The sequence below is a fragment of the Anopheles gambiae genome, chromosome 2 (genome assembly GCF_943734735.2).
Source record: "Anopheles gambiae chromosome 2, idAnoGambNW_F1_1, whole genome shotgun sequence".
NCBI lineage: Eukaryota > Metazoa > Arthropoda > Insecta > Diptera > Culicidae > Anopheles > Anopheles gambiae.
This window is the reverse complement of record NC_064601.1, coordinates 96,570,242-96,586,795: the sequence shown is the minus strand read 5'-3', so window position 1 is coordinate 96,586,795 and position 16,554 is coordinate 96,570,242. Positions and strand designations below refer to the sequence as shown.

General features: G+C 44.4%; 1 protein-coding gene across 2 annotated transcripts in view; it reads left to right on the top strand.

Moving 5' to 3' along the window:
- LOC1276845 (uncharacterized) overlaps positions 1 to 16,125 on the top strand; it is an 86,946-nt gene extending 70,821 nt beyond the window's left edge. Inside the window, exons 5-9 of one of the 2 annotated variants that reach the window (XM_316236.5) lie at positions 1,518 to 1,702; positions 10,603 to 10,798; positions 13,927 to 14,139; positions 14,218 to 14,448; positions 14,553 to 16,125. In XM_316236.5, coding sequence (XP_316236.5) covers positions 1,518 to 1,702; positions 10,603 to 10,798; positions 13,927 to 14,139; positions 14,218 to 14,448; positions 14,553 to 14,701 — 974 coding nt within the window. In that variant the 3' untranslated portion in view covers positions 14,702 to 16,125. Of the gene's footprint in view, positions 1 to 1,517; positions 1,703 to 4,283; positions 4,480 to 4,569; positions 4,783 to 4,866; positions 5,098 to 6,316; positions 9,309 to 10,602; positions 10,799 to 13,926; positions 14,140 to 14,217; positions 14,449 to 14,552 lie in introns of those variants that run through there. The other variant, XM_001688758.2, reaches the window with a different exon arrangement.
- The last annotated feature ends 429 nt before the right edge of the window (positions 16,126 to 16,554 follow it).

Sequence of the window (16,554 nt, the reverse complement as noted above, 5' to 3'; positions counted from 1 at the left end):
GAGCAGAGTAGTGTCTTCTTGCACCCAGCTCCAAGTGCAGTCCACCCAATGTCCGGTTTTCGTTTGATGTACCCCAACAGTACCGAGAAGCTCCCTGCCGATCCTATTTGTTAGGGGGGGGGGGAGAAATTATTTCTATTACGGGGTGCAACAAACCAACCAGCACAACCCACAGAGAGGGTGGTGTAAGGGCGTCTTTTTTGCGCACCACGTCTGGAAAGTTTTTGATATCGGATTGTTTTACAGTGTGCGGTTGTAATCACACAGCAAGCGCAGGCAGAGGCAGCTTTTCCTTTGGTCTTTTATTTGATTACAGAGCACAAGGAGTCCCTTTCCCTCCCGCTCGGTGTTGGTTTGAGGATGGTAAAACAAAGACGGCAATCGACAGACGTGATGCAATTTAATAAAAGCCAATAAATAGTTTCACCTGCTTTATGTAGGTGGAAGACACCGTTGCGTCCTACTACCAACAAGTGTGGTGTGGAGTTTTGTGTTGCTTGACAGCAATTTGAATTGAGCTAACGAGAGTCGTTGAACTTGTGTACGTTAATCAAAGATAACGTAATAGATTGATATTGAAAACAAATATTTGGATTTTTTTATTGAAATTGCTACATGAGGATAAAATTCCGAGTTATACTTCAAACAATAGGTAATTCACCAAAAGATAAATATGATTTTAAGTGAAGTTAAACTCTCTCATTTTGCTTTTTTTTTAATTTATACCATTCCACATGATGGTTTATGTGAAGATATCGAAGTCAATGTAAACGTTGACGTCATAAACCGAGTTTATTTTGATCCAAATTTATGTTCATGCGTAGGCAAATTCAATTATCCAAATGTTTGGAGCATATAACTTCTAATTTCAACAAGAATTGGCTACTGATTTGGTAGACACGATTGCTGCCACTAAGTCCTTTAGAGGCAATTTACATAAATATAGTATTCTTAAGTTAAAGAAGAACTTTAATCTTCGGTTCCTTGAATCACACTCAGTTTGTTTCTCAAAGTTTAATATCTATAGCAGCTATCAGTCCCTTCGAGGTTCACCTCGTGAATATTTGAGCACTTCACTGTAGAGAACAATGATCCAAAATTCCCACATTTAATCGCATAACATATTCCACGCAGCAATCAAATAGAAATAGACATGGCCTCGTTTACTAAGCGATTATAGTTTCATAAAAGACATCATCCGTCCCATTAAATGTGAGCAACAAATAGCTCAACACTCTTTACTTACTTACTTATCCGGCGCTACAACCGCTTTGCGGTCTTGGCCTGCCTCAGGAGTGTCCGAAACCGCTCACGATCTCGCGCCTTCGTCTGCCAGTCCGTTATCTCAACACTCACACATAGGCAAATCAGAGTAACTGGGCCACTTATCGGGAAGAGATCTCAAGTCATCGCGTTGTCATGCCGTTTTTGATGTAATCTCGCATCTACACACCGTACTGTGCACACATACAGTGCCCTAATGCATTCTCCCCCCCTATTTACTCCCAAAACTTTAGGCGAACGTTACGATTTCGTCATCACCGCTGACCAGCCGGTCGGTGCGTACTGGATCCAGCTGCGAGGACTCGGCGAGTGCGGCATCAAGCGTGCCCAGCAGCTGGCCATCCTGCGCTATGCTCGCGGCCCCTACCAGCCTGCCTCGCCGCCCCCAACCTACGACGTCGGACTTCCGCAGGGCGTTGTAAGTAGCCACACACCATCAATCACCATAAAAACTGCCTCAACACGCACACACATACACATCCTTCTCACTGTTCGTCCCCAAGTCTCCTGCTATCCCGGTAAGTCCGTAGGGACTTATCACACACAATGCCATATCACGATTGGGGTAAGATGGGGAAAGATATCTCCTCTCATTCATCCATCTTCCTTCGCGATATGTGTGTTTTGTGTGCCTATATGCGCGTGCGTGTGTGTTTTATTGTACACTTTTTCACCCATCTTTTCACTTTCCCAACCAAAAAAAAAAAAAAGGAAACCCTCTTTCCCGTACCATAAAACCACACCACAACACGCCGCTAGCAATGGGGGCTTGACCTTTTGTGTTTCTCCTGTAAATATTTCACTGTTTGTACAGAACCGAGCCAAGTGTTTGTTTCGCTACCACTATCCCTTCTTTTCGCCCCATGTTTCATCATTTGTGTTTCATTTCCCACACACCCTCTTCTCTTCTTTCGTTCGCGCTGTTTCTTTTGATATCACTGCCTCCCCACTTCTTCTTCTTCCTGGTGTCATTTGTGTTTTGTAAATGTTTTATTACACGACCCGCTTGAGTTGGTGCTATCCCACTCTTTCTCTTTCACTTTCTGCTTTTTTTCGTTGTACGAGATATCCTTATCGTTCTCTATTTGCGTTATCAAGTGTCCACCACTTCCCTTCCGCACCCGTAGACAGTCACCAAGCTCTGGCCCCCTTTTAAAAGGCAATCTCATCCCCACGGGCGGGAGAAAGATATTGCAGTGCGATCACCAGAAAGTGGTTGTAAATAATCCTTTACCACTTAAACCGTCCCTACAGGGCGCTAAAGTGTCCTCGCTGAGTTTGTCTGTCTGTCTCAGAGGTGTCGTTTGGTGTATAATATTTGAAACATTTCCCTGGTTCGTCGTTTTTTTGTAGATATATAAACGCGCTTGTAGACAAACCAAAGTGCACTGTTTGTACAAAGAAAACAAATGATCACCTCTTTTCTTTTCCGTTTTCGTTCATATATCTGTACCATATTGTAGAAAAAAAGTATGTAAATTCATTGTAAAAAAGGCAGAGTAGCTTTTAGTCTGTACAAATCTATCATGATTCTTGCTCCAACTCTCCAGCAAACAAAATAATGATTCTAGAGCAGCGACCGTTCACGGCAGCACCAACAAACGATGGCAAAAGCCAACGCGTCTTAAGGATATTACGCACCAGTAGCGCCACTTCTCATCCTCTTTGATCTTGAAACAAAAACAAGACAACAAAAAACTTCCTGAATACACACTTTCAGGCAAAGAAAGCAGAAGGTTTCCTTCTCGAGCAAGCACACGCGCCTTGTTGTACGCGAAAACACAAAAACGAAGCGAGCGAGTCGGTAAGTGATTGTGAATTAATTATTACGTTTGTGCAAAAAGGAAATTCCGCGCTGCCCTCGCGCGATTGCCCCAAGGATCGATTTGTTTGTGTCCTGTTTTCGGTTCGCCAAACGCGACTTTGAGCGATCCAGAGATTAACTTCCCTCCGGTGGGCAACACACGACACACCCCAACCTACCAGAGGTAGCGGATTGATCCCCTTTGTTTGCGTACTGGACGGCACCATTTACCTCCAAAGACGGCGCACGGCAGCCAAACACTTCAGTGTGACCAGTTGACAGCTAATTAATCGGTGCCGTTTGTACCACACAACGTCGTTCCATTGTTCCATTAGGCGGTCGTGTGCATGTGAAACGACACCCTAAAAATAAATACACATACTTCCGATTATTAAAGCCGATAGAGACTCCTCCTTTGTAGGGCCTCTCTTGCCTGGCATATGGCCCGAGTCCGGTTTTGGTCGAGTAAGCAAACCCCCTAAAGCGGATATATCCGTTAATCCAACACCCCCAGAAGGATCCTTCCCGGAAGCGATACGGGGCGAGAAAATTTCCGACGAAATTTATTATGTGCGCTTGGTGAGGTGAGTGTTTGTTCTTCTGGTTTTTGGATTAAACGAAACGCATTGTGTTGCGTGCAGGAAGCATTATAAGCTGTGCTTGATGTTTTGAGAAAAAAAACACACAACGAACAAGCAATCATTGTTTAAAAACTTCCTTTCTTTGACCCAAAGAGTATAAAACGGAGCAGATGGAAAGCTCTTTTGTAGCAAACACGCCCTTCTTGCGTTGGGCTGCTGACCTCGATAGCTTGGGGCTCTCGGCTATCTGCCAATCTTCATCGTTGCCGTCGTCGTCCTTTTTCACCTCGGAACCATCATTCCAGTCAGTAGTCGTCGTTGTCGCCTCCCCCCCCCCCCCCCCCCCCCAAACATTGACCTCATGTCACTCATGCAACAAACAGAACCCCTCTCTAAATCCCGGATCCGTATCTTAATCGACTGGCTTTTCTCTTCCCTTATGTACATAAAACATCCCCATACACACAAAAAAATCCGTCTCAAATCCCGCACTCGTTTGTACAAAATCTCCAACACCCTCTGCTCTGTGTGATCGCAAAATGAAATGAACAAACAAAAAAACAAACAAATTGCGCACCATCAACAACGTCGTCGTCGTCGTCGTCGTCGGGCAGGTCATGAATCCGCTCGACGCTCAGTGCAACGTCCAGCGGGACGATGCCATCTGTGTGAGCCAGCTGAAGAACGCCAAGGAGATTGACCGGGCGCTGCTGCAGGAGAAGCCGGACGTGAAGATTTTCCTGCCGTTCCGCTTCTACCTCTACCGCCCGGAGGAACTGTTCCAGCCGAACACGTACAACCGTTTCCTGGGTGAGTGTTGCAAACGCGCGCTCGTTGTCTAGGCCTTAATTCTCCCTAAAACTGTGACTATAATATCGCTCTCTTTATTGGACCCAACAGTCGCCCCGACCGGAGATCATGTCATTTCGCTGATTGACGAAATTTCGTACCTGTCCGCGCCGGCCCCGCTGCTGTCCCAGTACGACGACATTAACCCGGAGCAGTTCTGCAACGGTGACAACCGGCCGGCCGACTGCGGTGCCAACTGCATGTGCACGCACAAGGTCGACATTCCGCTCAATGCCATCGTGGAGGTCGTTCTTGTCGACGAAGGTACGCATTACAAGCACGCATTACGTACAGCATCATCCCCAGAAACTCATCTGATCTGCTCAATTACTTTGCCTTTTCCAACAGTCCAACAACCGAATCTGAGCCATCCGTTCCATCTGCACGGTTACGCGTACAACGTGATCGGTATTGGCCGCTCACCGGACTCGAACGTCAAGAAGATTAACCTGAAGCACGCGCTCGACCTCGATCGGCGCGGTCTGCTCCACCGGCAGTACAACCTGCCCCCGCTCAAGGACACCATTGCCGTCCCGAACAACGGATACGTCGTGCTGCGATTCCGTGCCGACAATCCAGGTAAGATACAGAGAGAAAGAAGGAGAGAGAGAGCGAGCGAGAGATAAATGGATAGGTAGATGAATAGAGCAAGATAGACAGAGAGATAGAGAGAAACATGAGAGAAATATAAAGAGATAGCAAACCGAGAGGGATAGAGAGATAGATAGAGAAATAGAGAAATAGAGAAATAGAGAAATAGAGAGATAGAGAGATAGAGAAATAGAGAGATAAAAAGATAAAGAGATAAAGAGACAAAGGGATAAAAAGATAAAGAGACAAAGAGACAAAGAGACAAAGAGACAAAGAGACAAAGAGACAAAGAGACAAAGAGACAAAGAGACAAAGAGACAAAGAGACAAAGAGACAAAGAGACAAAGAGACAAAGAGACAAAGAGACAAAGAGACAAAGAGACAAAGAGACAAAGAGACAAAGAGACAAAGAGACAAAGAGACAAAGAGACAAAGAGACAAAGAGACAAAGAGATAAAGAGATAAAGAGATAAAGAGATAAAGAGATAAAGAGATAAAGAGATAAAGAGATAAAGAGATAAAGAGATAAAGAGATAAAGAGATAAAGAGATAAAGAGATAAAGAGATAAAGAGATAAAGAGATAAAGAGATAAAGAGATAAAGAGATAAAGAGATAAAGAGATAAAGAGATAAAGAGATAAAGAGATAAAGAGATAAAGAGATAAAGAGATAAAGAGATAAAGAGATAAAGAGATAAAGAGATAAAGAGATAAAGAGATAAAGAGATAAAGAGATAAAGAGATAAAGAGATAAAGAGATAAAGAGATAAAGAGATAAAGAGATAAAGAGATAAAGAGATAAAGAGATAAAGAGATAAAGAGATAAAGAGATAAAGAGATAAAGAGATAGAGAGACAAAGAGATAGAGAGACAAAGAGATAGAGAGATAGAGAGATAGAGAGATAGAGAGATAGAGAGATAGATAGATAGAGAGATATAGAGAGATAGAAAGATATAGAGAGATAGAGCGATAGAAAGATATAGCGCGATAGAAAGATATAGAGAGATAGAGCGATAGAGAGATAGAGAGAGATACAAATAGAGAGGAAAAAGGGGATATATATATATATATATATATATATATAGAGAGAGAGAGAGAGAGAGAGAGAGAAATATCTCTTTCTTTGCACACGTGTACTGTTTGCCTTTCTAACGCTGCGTTTTTCCTTTCCTTCATCACTTCCTCATTTCCATCTCTCCCCGTGTAGGATTCTGGCTGTTCCACTGTCACTTCCTGTTCCACATCGTGATAGGAATGAACCTGATCCTGCAGGTCGGCACCCATGCCGACCTTCCGCCGGTGCCACCGAACTTCCCCACGTGCGGTGACCATTTACCACCGATCAACTGAGGCCCTCGCCGTCATCGGCCAGGCGTAGGACAGTAGGAGACGAATCCCTCATGCTCTCTCGCACTGTCTGTCGCAACGAAAGAAACAAACCACACAACACACCACAGGGAATCAAACCACGTTAATAAGCTCATATCGTTTTTTTTTAATTCGCTTTTCGTAAACGCGTGCGAAACGGGGAACGCTCGTGTCCCTCGTTCGACGCGACGCGATCGCCTTTCTTTAATATTATTCTCTTCCTTTGGCGTGTACTTGTACGTACAAACCAGAACAGGGCATGGTTGTACCTTTTTTTCTCCCTTCATTCTAAGCCATTCCCTTATCTTGAACAGCTTAACTGCCTCTGGGAGCGGAGAATGGCACAATTTCTTCCGCTTCCTTTGAACAAAAAAAAACCATGAAAATACTCTCTGTCACCCACAAAACAAAGGCGGGCACAGGCGGTGGGACACGCGTTGTCTTGCTGCCTCTATCGCCTGGGGACAGAATAATTATTATCCCTATGTTTTCTTTTTGAGTACTTCGAGTACGTACGACTCTTACTTGAATGCGCGCATACTACTTTTTTCACGTACGAGAGTTTTATTTTTCATGTTGTAATTTATAGCGCCAAGCTTTCCAGTGTTTAAGTAAATTAATTGTAGATAGAAATAGAACAGGGAGGGAGAGAAAGTGAAAACGAGGTGGCCCGCGTGTGGGTGGGGCGAAGAAAAGAGTGATGAGGTGTAGGCAGAGTTCTGGTGTCCTGCTGCACTCTCATCACTCTGCGCGCTCTTCCGATGCGCTGGTTCGAAGGAAGTCAAATGGGGCAGAGACAAGTAAGCAAAAACAATGCTAGTATTTTTTCTCTAAATGTTTGATTGCATTTCAACACGGGGGCCGGATTGGGAGTCAAGCGCCTTCAAAACATGCAGCGCAAAAACACAGCCGACACATTAATAATAACCGGCAAAAGCGAGAATTAACAGGAAGGAGAAGAAGTAGTAAACAACAACACCAACACATTTCCTAGTGCAAAGGTTTCGTTTGTTGCCATATTTGTTTGCTATTGTTGATTGCTGTTACCGATTGTTTGTTTCTTTTTTGTTCTTGTATCATCTGTTTTTCTCTTTCTTGTTCACATTTTACTATTCTTTTATTTTATTTTATTTTTTTAATCATTTTTGGGTTTCTTTTGTAGTTCTTTTTTACTTTACTTTTTAATATCGTTTTGCAATTGACTTTTCTGTTATACTTTTTTACTTTTTTAACAAGATCTGTTTCTTTTTTGCTATTTCTGAACAATTTTACCATAGCAAATGAAACAAACAAGAGACTTGCACGGATTAATGTTGGTACTTCTTCCTTTCGGCTCCCAAGTAGCATTCGGCCACCAGCCACACGTATCAAATACCATCAAGTAACATCCCATCATCCGCCCATAAAAGAGTGTGCGGTACAGAGAATGCTTACAACAAAAACGAAAGATAAGAACAACACCCCCATACTCCTCTCCTTACCACCCCGCTTTCACAAGGATTCGATGGTTAGTTTGTAAATATTTGATAAACAAAAACAAAAACACAACAAATACTCAGCGGCTCAGAAGCGAACGATAAAGTGCGGTTCGGCCTGCATCATACAATCACCCGTCGTCGTGTATCCACCAAACTCATGCAGTACAACCCGTGTTACATTTTCCCCCGTTACAACGAAGCATAATGGCATATACATTCTCCTCCGCACCCTTTCGCTCCTCTCCAAAACAAATAAAACGAAGGGTAAAGTTTAACATTACATTGTAAATACTCATAGCCTCGGCCTGTTAGCAGACGCTATACGCGCACCCACATATATCATACCACTACTACACACCTCCCCCTTCGTCGACCATCAAAATTTCCCTATGTATTATAAATGTTTTTCTCTTCGGGTTTTCATCCACGTTTTTTGTTTTGTACACATATTTTGATTTGTTTAAACTTTTCGCTGCCCCTCCTCTATCGCCTGTGAGTGAAGAGTGATGAGAAGATCGTCACACTTAATCGCTATGCAAAAACCCCTATCATGGTGAGATTTTCACAGCCCAACACTGGATGCATATGTATGTGTGTATGCCACCACACACCTCCCCTATCCTATTTTCCCCCATTACATGGACAGACAAAGCCACAAAAACGGCAGCCCGCACCCACACAAGCTATCGTATACAATGGATTATATATATTAAATAAAATAAAATAAATCTACTGTTAATGAAAAGTTCAAACACAATCTGCTACACCGGCCAACCCTTCCCCCTTAAAGCGCATTTGTGAAATACACTTCCGGCGCGAGTAAAACCAGCTAAAGCATAGCAAGATCTGCCAACTATTAAAGAAAGTTTTTTGTAAAAAATATGTACATACATTTGTGTTTTGTTTTTTGTTATATTTAGCTTTTAAGTTTGCGTGTAGTTTCGTTTGTATTTAGTCCACATACTACTAACAAACTCTCTCTTTCTCTTTAATGCTTTTGATACTTCTATTTCTATCGCAAATGTCCTTCTCCTCTTCTCTATCACGCTCTCTTGGTCGTTCTGCATTTTAAATCCCTAATTGTACAGAGCTGTTTGATGATGTTCACCTTCAACTTTCAACTTTAACTTTCAGCGGCACACTGATCGCACAGAGAGAAAGAGAGAGAGCGAGACATTAGTAAATAGTTAAGCTAGCTACTAACACAGCAGCATAGCAAACCTCCGCCCCTCAAGTCCGCTGGAACTTTCCTTTACTTTGCTTCCTGTCTGTGTCAGTGTCGCTTAACTGTGTTTTAGCTTTCAACTTGCCGCTTTTCCCTGCTGCTGCTGGGTTACCGCATCACCAGCACACCGTCATGTTTAAACTTTTGCTATCCAACCGGTCGCTTTTTTCGCACCTCAGCGCGTGTGTGTGTAGCACCACTCAATGCCTCACTTTGCCAGCACAAGGTAAGTAAAGAAAAAAGCCAACCCCACCAGAAGCAAAGCAAAGGAAAAATCAATAATTAAAGCTGATGCAAAACTGTTGCCAAAGTGATGCCAAATTAATTAAATATACACGAACGCCCGGGAGCAGGAGAAAAATTTAACCTGCTCCCGTGTCCTGCTCCCGGGCTACACATTCGAGCTAATTACAGTGCCCGTTAAGCCGTAAGTAGGGTTAAAGAGGAAGAGGTTTATTAATCGTGCTCTGTTTTTTTATTATTAATTTGCTGGTGCGCCTGTGTAGCACATGCCCGGAAAATGAGAGGAAATGGTGGCTACACACTCCCACACAGAGTGAGCTATAAAGAGTTAAATTTTTGTGTTCCGTTCCCAGCGGAATCCCTGGTACAAAACGAAAGTTTTAGTTGCCGAGCACATTTTTGTGTGCTTTAAGTGGGGCTGTAATTTAAAAAAAAAAACACACAAAATAAATTGCACATTAGTGTTAGTGATGGAAGTACAGCAAGCACAACAAAGTGCAGTTTGCCATTTCCAACACAAGAGGACACACAAAAGTTACCAACTAAAAGCAGCAAATTGTGGTTGGAAAAGAAGTTCCTTCATTGTCTTGCCACAAAACGGTTTCGTCACGCCGGACACAAAAGAATGCAAGAATAAAGTAGGCAACATTGTTAAAAGTTTTACACGGACAGTACACGGGTCCCCGCGAAAATTCCGCTTGCTCCGGGTGTACCACGAACGTTACAGCAGAAGAAGCTGTTCATTTTTTATGCTTCATTATATGATTTTTTCAGCTTGAAAACAAGACACAATCTTGCATAAATTCATGTTTGTAAATTACCATCAACTTGTTTCATGTCCCTCCCCTTCTGTATATATTAAATATCTGTTTTTTATCCTGTAGCTTATATATGTACCACAATGTGTTTCAAACTCAACTGTTCTTTCACGGGTCTATTCCACATCCCGTTTCATTACCTATCATCTTCTTCAAACTCTACTCCCTTCACCACCACCACCACCACCACAGCTACAAAGCACCTTTTATTGTACAGAGTCGTAAGTTCTTCCTCCATCGGAACCATTTTCTTCAACCAACACCGAGAGCACCAGCAGAGCCTTCACCGTCCCCCCCTAAATCCAGCCAATATTGCGACCTGCCATAATACCTTGGACTTCCATTTTGTTTCAATTCCCAGGTCATGAACCCGCTCGATGCCGTCTGCAACGTGCCGCGGCCGGATGCGGTCTGCGTGAGCAATCTGCGCAACGCCAAGAAGGCGGACAAGGCAGTGCTGTCCGAGCGGCCCGACGTGAAGATTTTCCTTCCCTTCCGGTTCTACTTCTACCGCGTCGAGGAGCTGTTCACGCCGAACACGTACAATAAGTTTTTGGGTAGGTAGCGCGGAAAAGCGTTCAAATGAGTAAATGATTCTTTGACCAATCTCGACAGTAGGTGTCAATGGACAAGCTGGTGAAAGTTGTACTGAAAAGGGAGAATGGCTGTCGCTGACAAAAATCCGTGTCACTAGTCGAAGGGTTTTTTTTTGGTTCTATTCGAAGGAAAAACTGTCCTCGCCATCATTTGCGGTTGGTGGTTGGTTTTATCATTTCAGGAACTTTGTTCACCTATCACGACGGATGGGGAAATGAAGCTACTTTGAAGTACCTAGCACACGCTTCCGAAACCTATTTTGTGTCATGGCCTTCTGCTTGCAGCTGTCACTAAAGCAAGCAAAACGAAAAGCCCAAGCTTGCCATGAAAATTGAACCCATCAGAGAAAGCATGAGCTATTTTCGCTTTCAAATGAATGAGTAATGATTGCATACACGGTGCCGTGTGGATTTCACTACTGTTCCAAGCTCCCCGCTCCCGTTTTTAGTGACAGTCCTTCCCTCGGCAATGAGAGGCTGATAAGACAGGTAACAGAGCAGGCACAGGAAAAAAAAAAACATTACACAAAATCCTCTTTACACACACATACACACACACATACTCGGTCCCAAACGAGAGTGCTAAAAATATCCTCTCATCTTCAATGGTTTTGCCCCACACAGTGCGGGATGAAGTGAATATGGTGAACGATTGTAAAACGCCATTTTCATCGCAAGGCATACATGCGACGAGAAATTGCATTTTTCTCGCACCACATCCGGACGGCCGATGCTGTGATACTAAACCGTACCGGTACCCGGAAGGATGGTCAGTTCACTCGCTACTTGAGCGACTGTTGCGATACTGCGGAAAGTAAAAACCCTTGTATGCTCGTCGGTTGTCCAAACGAGAATAAGTGGCTTCTTTCGCATGGATGGTGTACGAGTTGGAGAGGGGATAAAGGGCAAAAGAAAAGTCGACAAAAATAGACATCAACGGAGCGCACATTTCCACATGCCACCTGTGGTGGAGGACTTCCTCCCTGTTTTTTTTTTTGCCCTTCCTTCTACCACAAACAGAGCGAAAGGTTGAAACAATTACCAGGTGCGCTGGTGGATTGTTTTGAAAAGAAGGAAGCCGCCTGTGTTGGAGACGACGCACGGCGAACACAAACATTGGCTTTCGCTTGCCTGCCCCGTCTCCTTCACTGGTTGGTATCCCGGGGTACCTCCCGGGATGGGAGGTTTTAAAACGTTGTAGCACGGGTAATGAAATAAAATACCACTCACCGGCGGCAACTTCCCTTCCCGAACGACACTCCCGCCGGATGGCCGGAACGACGATGGCAAGTAAGAGAATGCAAGCTTCCCAACACACACTGAGGTTCGCTCCTTTATGATCCGACAACCGACACCGGGGGACTGCACTGCACACTCACCTGCACAAAAGCACAGCACTGCACTGCACAAACCTCGGGCTAAGGATATTACCATTCCAAGGTGTACTATGATGTGGAGGATGATTTTTGGTCTTGCGACGGACGGCCAACACAAACGAGGACACGGGCAATGTACAGCCACTGCGGTGCTATTTTCAGCCGACCGTGTTGCGTGCTTTGCAAGCGCACTGTCATTCTGTGGTGGACTTGGGAACGTTTCCGTTGAGCCCGAGTGGGACGCGAGGAAAAATCGAAGATAAGACTTTACCTGTAATGAAAACCGGCTTTATCTGAGCCGGTGGTGCTGCAGCCGGTAGGTAAGAATTCGAGTCTTATTTTCAGTCTGCACATGGTGTCGGCGCGGGGAGAACCTGGGATGCCACTTTCCTAACGAACTGGTAATTGTTGCCGCTTTACTATCTCGCATCCTGGGTTGATTCAGCGGCGAGCTGCACTACAATGTTTCCAATGGTTGCTTCAATGTATGAAGCGGTGCTGGTTTGTTGCAAAGAGAATAGCAGGCCCTCGCTTCCTCGTTGAGTGTGGCAATGCGTGGGAACACTGTTTTATTTAGCTTCAAAATGAGATTTGCTGTTCCGAAACCACCGTACTGTAGTTTTACACGGTTTATTAGATCACACTAGAACGGTTTATTACAGACTGACCGACTGCGCAGAGCAATTCGCTCTTTTATAGTGAGAAAATACTGCCAATGTCTACTGTGATGAGCAGTGTCCAACATACTATCAATCGGTCTACTTTGATGGGCAGCATTAAACATACATTAAATCGGTCTGCTTTGATAGCTTGGGACACTTGGTATAGCATTTGATGACACCGGTTGCATGTGGGACAGTGCCGACGAGATTTGTGTGTTTATTATGGTTCAGACTCCTGCTAGGTTCAAGGTCCGAGTTCCAGCCCAAGGTTAGGTTTCAAAGCTAAGGTTTCAATTCCAGGACCTAAGAATTTCACGATAGGTTAAGATTCCACTTCAGGATCAATCCAGGCTTTGAATCAGTTCCGGGAATCGTAAGGAGTAAAGATTTGAGGTCAGTTCCAAACTCGTTATTGATTAAGGTTAGTCTCAAAACCGGTATAATGAGCCCAGGACTGATAGGAGTTTGGTTCCAGAATTGGTTTTGTATTCGGAATCAGGTTCGGTACAGGTTCAAGCTCTGTTCCAGAACTGATATGAAGGCAGAATCAGTTACTAGACTGGTATAGATTGAAGATCAGTTTTAGGATCGAAATTGGCCAAGAATAGATTCCAAAGCTGATTTCACTTTGTTAGCAGATTCCGGATCAGAATCAGTTCCAAGACCGATGTAGGCTCAAATCAGTCATACTACAGGTATTGGTTTGATATCAGTTACAGATCCGGGATAGATTCAGGATCTGTTTCTGTTGAAGTTTTCCGTTCGGATCGAATCCAGAACTAGTATGAGTTCGGAATCAGTTTCGGAACAGGTCCAACACTGGAATAGGTTCTGAAATAGTTCAACATCAACTTCAGTTTCAGTATATAGGGCATTGGAGTTAATCCCATCGTCAGAATAAGTCCAGTATCAGCTCCAGGAACAGTTTCCTTTCGCATGCTCCTCGAAGCTGATGGGAAACCTTGGAATCTGCTCTACAATCAGATCCAATCAAGCGACGTCAATAATAATCTCTCTCCTTTCCCATTCACTTCACTTCACCTTAACATAGTTGCCCCCGGTGGAGATCATTTAATTTCGCTCATCGATGAAATCTCGTACGTATCGCCACCGTCCCCGATGCTGTCGCAGATCAACGACATTCCGCCGGAGCAGTTCTGCAACGGTGACAACCGCCCGCCAGACTGTGGCCCGAACTGCATGTGCACGCACAAGGTCGACATTCCGCTCAACGCCATCGTGGAGGTAGTGCTCGTTGATGAAGGTAAGCTTCCGTGCAAGATTCCAATAAATTTATGTCTTCACTATCAAACGTTTGCCCCTATTTTCCATTTGCCCGCAGTACAACAAGAAAACCTGAGCCATCCGTTCCATCTGCACGGTCATGCCTTCCACGTAATTGGTATGGGCCGCTCGCCGGACAGCACGGTGAAGAAGATCAATCTCCGCCACACACTCGACCTGGATCGACGAGGTCTGCTCAACCGACAGTTCAACCTGCCGCCGCTCAAGGACACGATCGCCGTCCCGAACAATGGCTACGTGGTGCTGCGATTCCGGGCAGATAATCCCGGTAAGTAACGGCTAACGCTAACGGTAACGTCTCTCGCTTCAATTGTGTACTAAAAAATGCTCTCTCTCTCTCTCTCTCTCTTTCTCTCACACAAACTGAAACAGGATACTGGCTGTTCCACTGTCACTTCCAGTTCCACATAGTGATCGGTATGAATCTGGTGGTGCACATCGGTACCCACGCTGACCTACCGCCGGTGCCACCGAACTTCCCCCGATGTGGCAACCACATACCTCCTATAAAGTATAACTAGTAGAGCAAGCTGCGTAGCGTTAGTAGTACATCAACCATTCCTGTGAAGACTCGTATGTGTCGCTATAGCAACCAAACTGCGTGAAATGTTCCAGCCTTCCAGCCCACCATTACTACATACGGCGCTTCCATCGGTTCGCAGGTTTTAGAGGGAAGGCCCCCGTGCGTGCTGCGAGTAAGGAATGTTCATTAGAATAAGGATATAACAAAACCGTATATCGAGTGCATCAGTGATCCATGCCGTACGCTCAGCAGTCTTCCAGCTAGCTGGTGGTGGGCGCTTCCCCCTTCTTGAACGATGGTAGAGCCATTTCTTGCCACAGTGCGCTGTAGTTAGGATAAATGTACTTAATACTTAGTGTTTTTGCGATTCATCCCCTCCCTAGAGGCTTCTCCTCCCCCATAACCCATCAGGCCACGCTGCTAAACGCTGGTTCCATCTAAACACATCCTACATTTAAGTCGTGTCTCTCTCTCTCGTATCTGTCCGAACCTCCCCAAACCCACAAACTATAACCGCGAACGAATCAGTTTTTGTGATTTTATACGCTTACGCTCTCGAACACTATACTCCTCTTCAAGCGGTTCGACATTTGTCCCTCACCACTGAACCACCAAAGAACGCGACTGACTGGAGGGTCGGGAGGAATTCAAAACGGAACTTGTTTTGCTTCCACCTGGCAAACCTCCCACCACCAAAGGTGCTAAAATGTGCTCAATTTAAGCTGGATAAAATATTGCCCCCGGAGCCATATTTCAATTTGGATTAGCAAGCTCCTCTCTACCTCGTGGCGATACCCGATAGCCCCACCATACCGTACGGGCTGCGTACTTTGCGCCTGGGTCAAAGGTCGTTTCGCCAAACGTAGAGCTCCCGGCCCGGCTCGACTTTCACAACGATGCTGCTGGATTTCTTTTTCATTTTCACACTTCTTCAAACGGGAAGTGGATGGTACGGTCTGGGCCCTGTACACCTTTTCGCGCATCTACCAATATCTGGTTGTGTATTTATATGCTTTTGTGACTTTGTTTTGCGCCCCGCGTAAGCGCACGACGGAAAAAGATATGCGTTCTTTTCTTATGGCGCTTGTGGGAAATATGGTGGGAAAATGCTTCCTTTCCTGTGTAGTTTTGTGTTTTGTTTTTTTTCGTTTTCTTTTGTGTTTTGTAATGCGTTAGAAGTCGTGAATTCAGGTACAGGCAGAGGGATACCGAAATGGGCAAACTGAGTGGAAGTAACATTTAAAGGAAGGAAGATGGGCAAAACTCGCCCCAAACTCGACACTACTGTACCACACTAGCGTAAGAATGTAAAATGGAGCAAGATAAAGAGAGAAAAGAAGAGCAAACGAGAAAGAAAAAAACGAAACCATGTTCAGCCAATAAATAAACTCTAATACGAACAGTGAGAAGATAAGAATAAAACTTGTGTTTTCGTGTTTTTTTTTGCTTCCGTTTGCCTCGATTTAACGAGGTTTTGTGGCGGGCGATTTAAGCCGTCCGAAATATTGGAACTGTGGTTTTGCGGTTATGTGGTTATTCTCGGAATTAAGGAACAGCATGAGAAAATTATGGCTGTTATAACTTTTTCGCATGAAAAACATCTGGTACATCTTCTGGTACGCTTCATACTGACAATAAAAGAAATTAAAGGGAGCCTTTTTGTTGTGAAAATGATATGAAAAGGTATATTTTTTGTCGTTCTTCTGTTATTGCTGCTACTTTTTATCTAATTACTTTCATTATACCAGGCGTCTCCATCACCATTACCGCCAGCAGCAGCGTATGCAATCATTTTGTATGCAATGTAATGCAGCGCCACTTTGAATAATGGTGTTGCTTATTCGAACTACT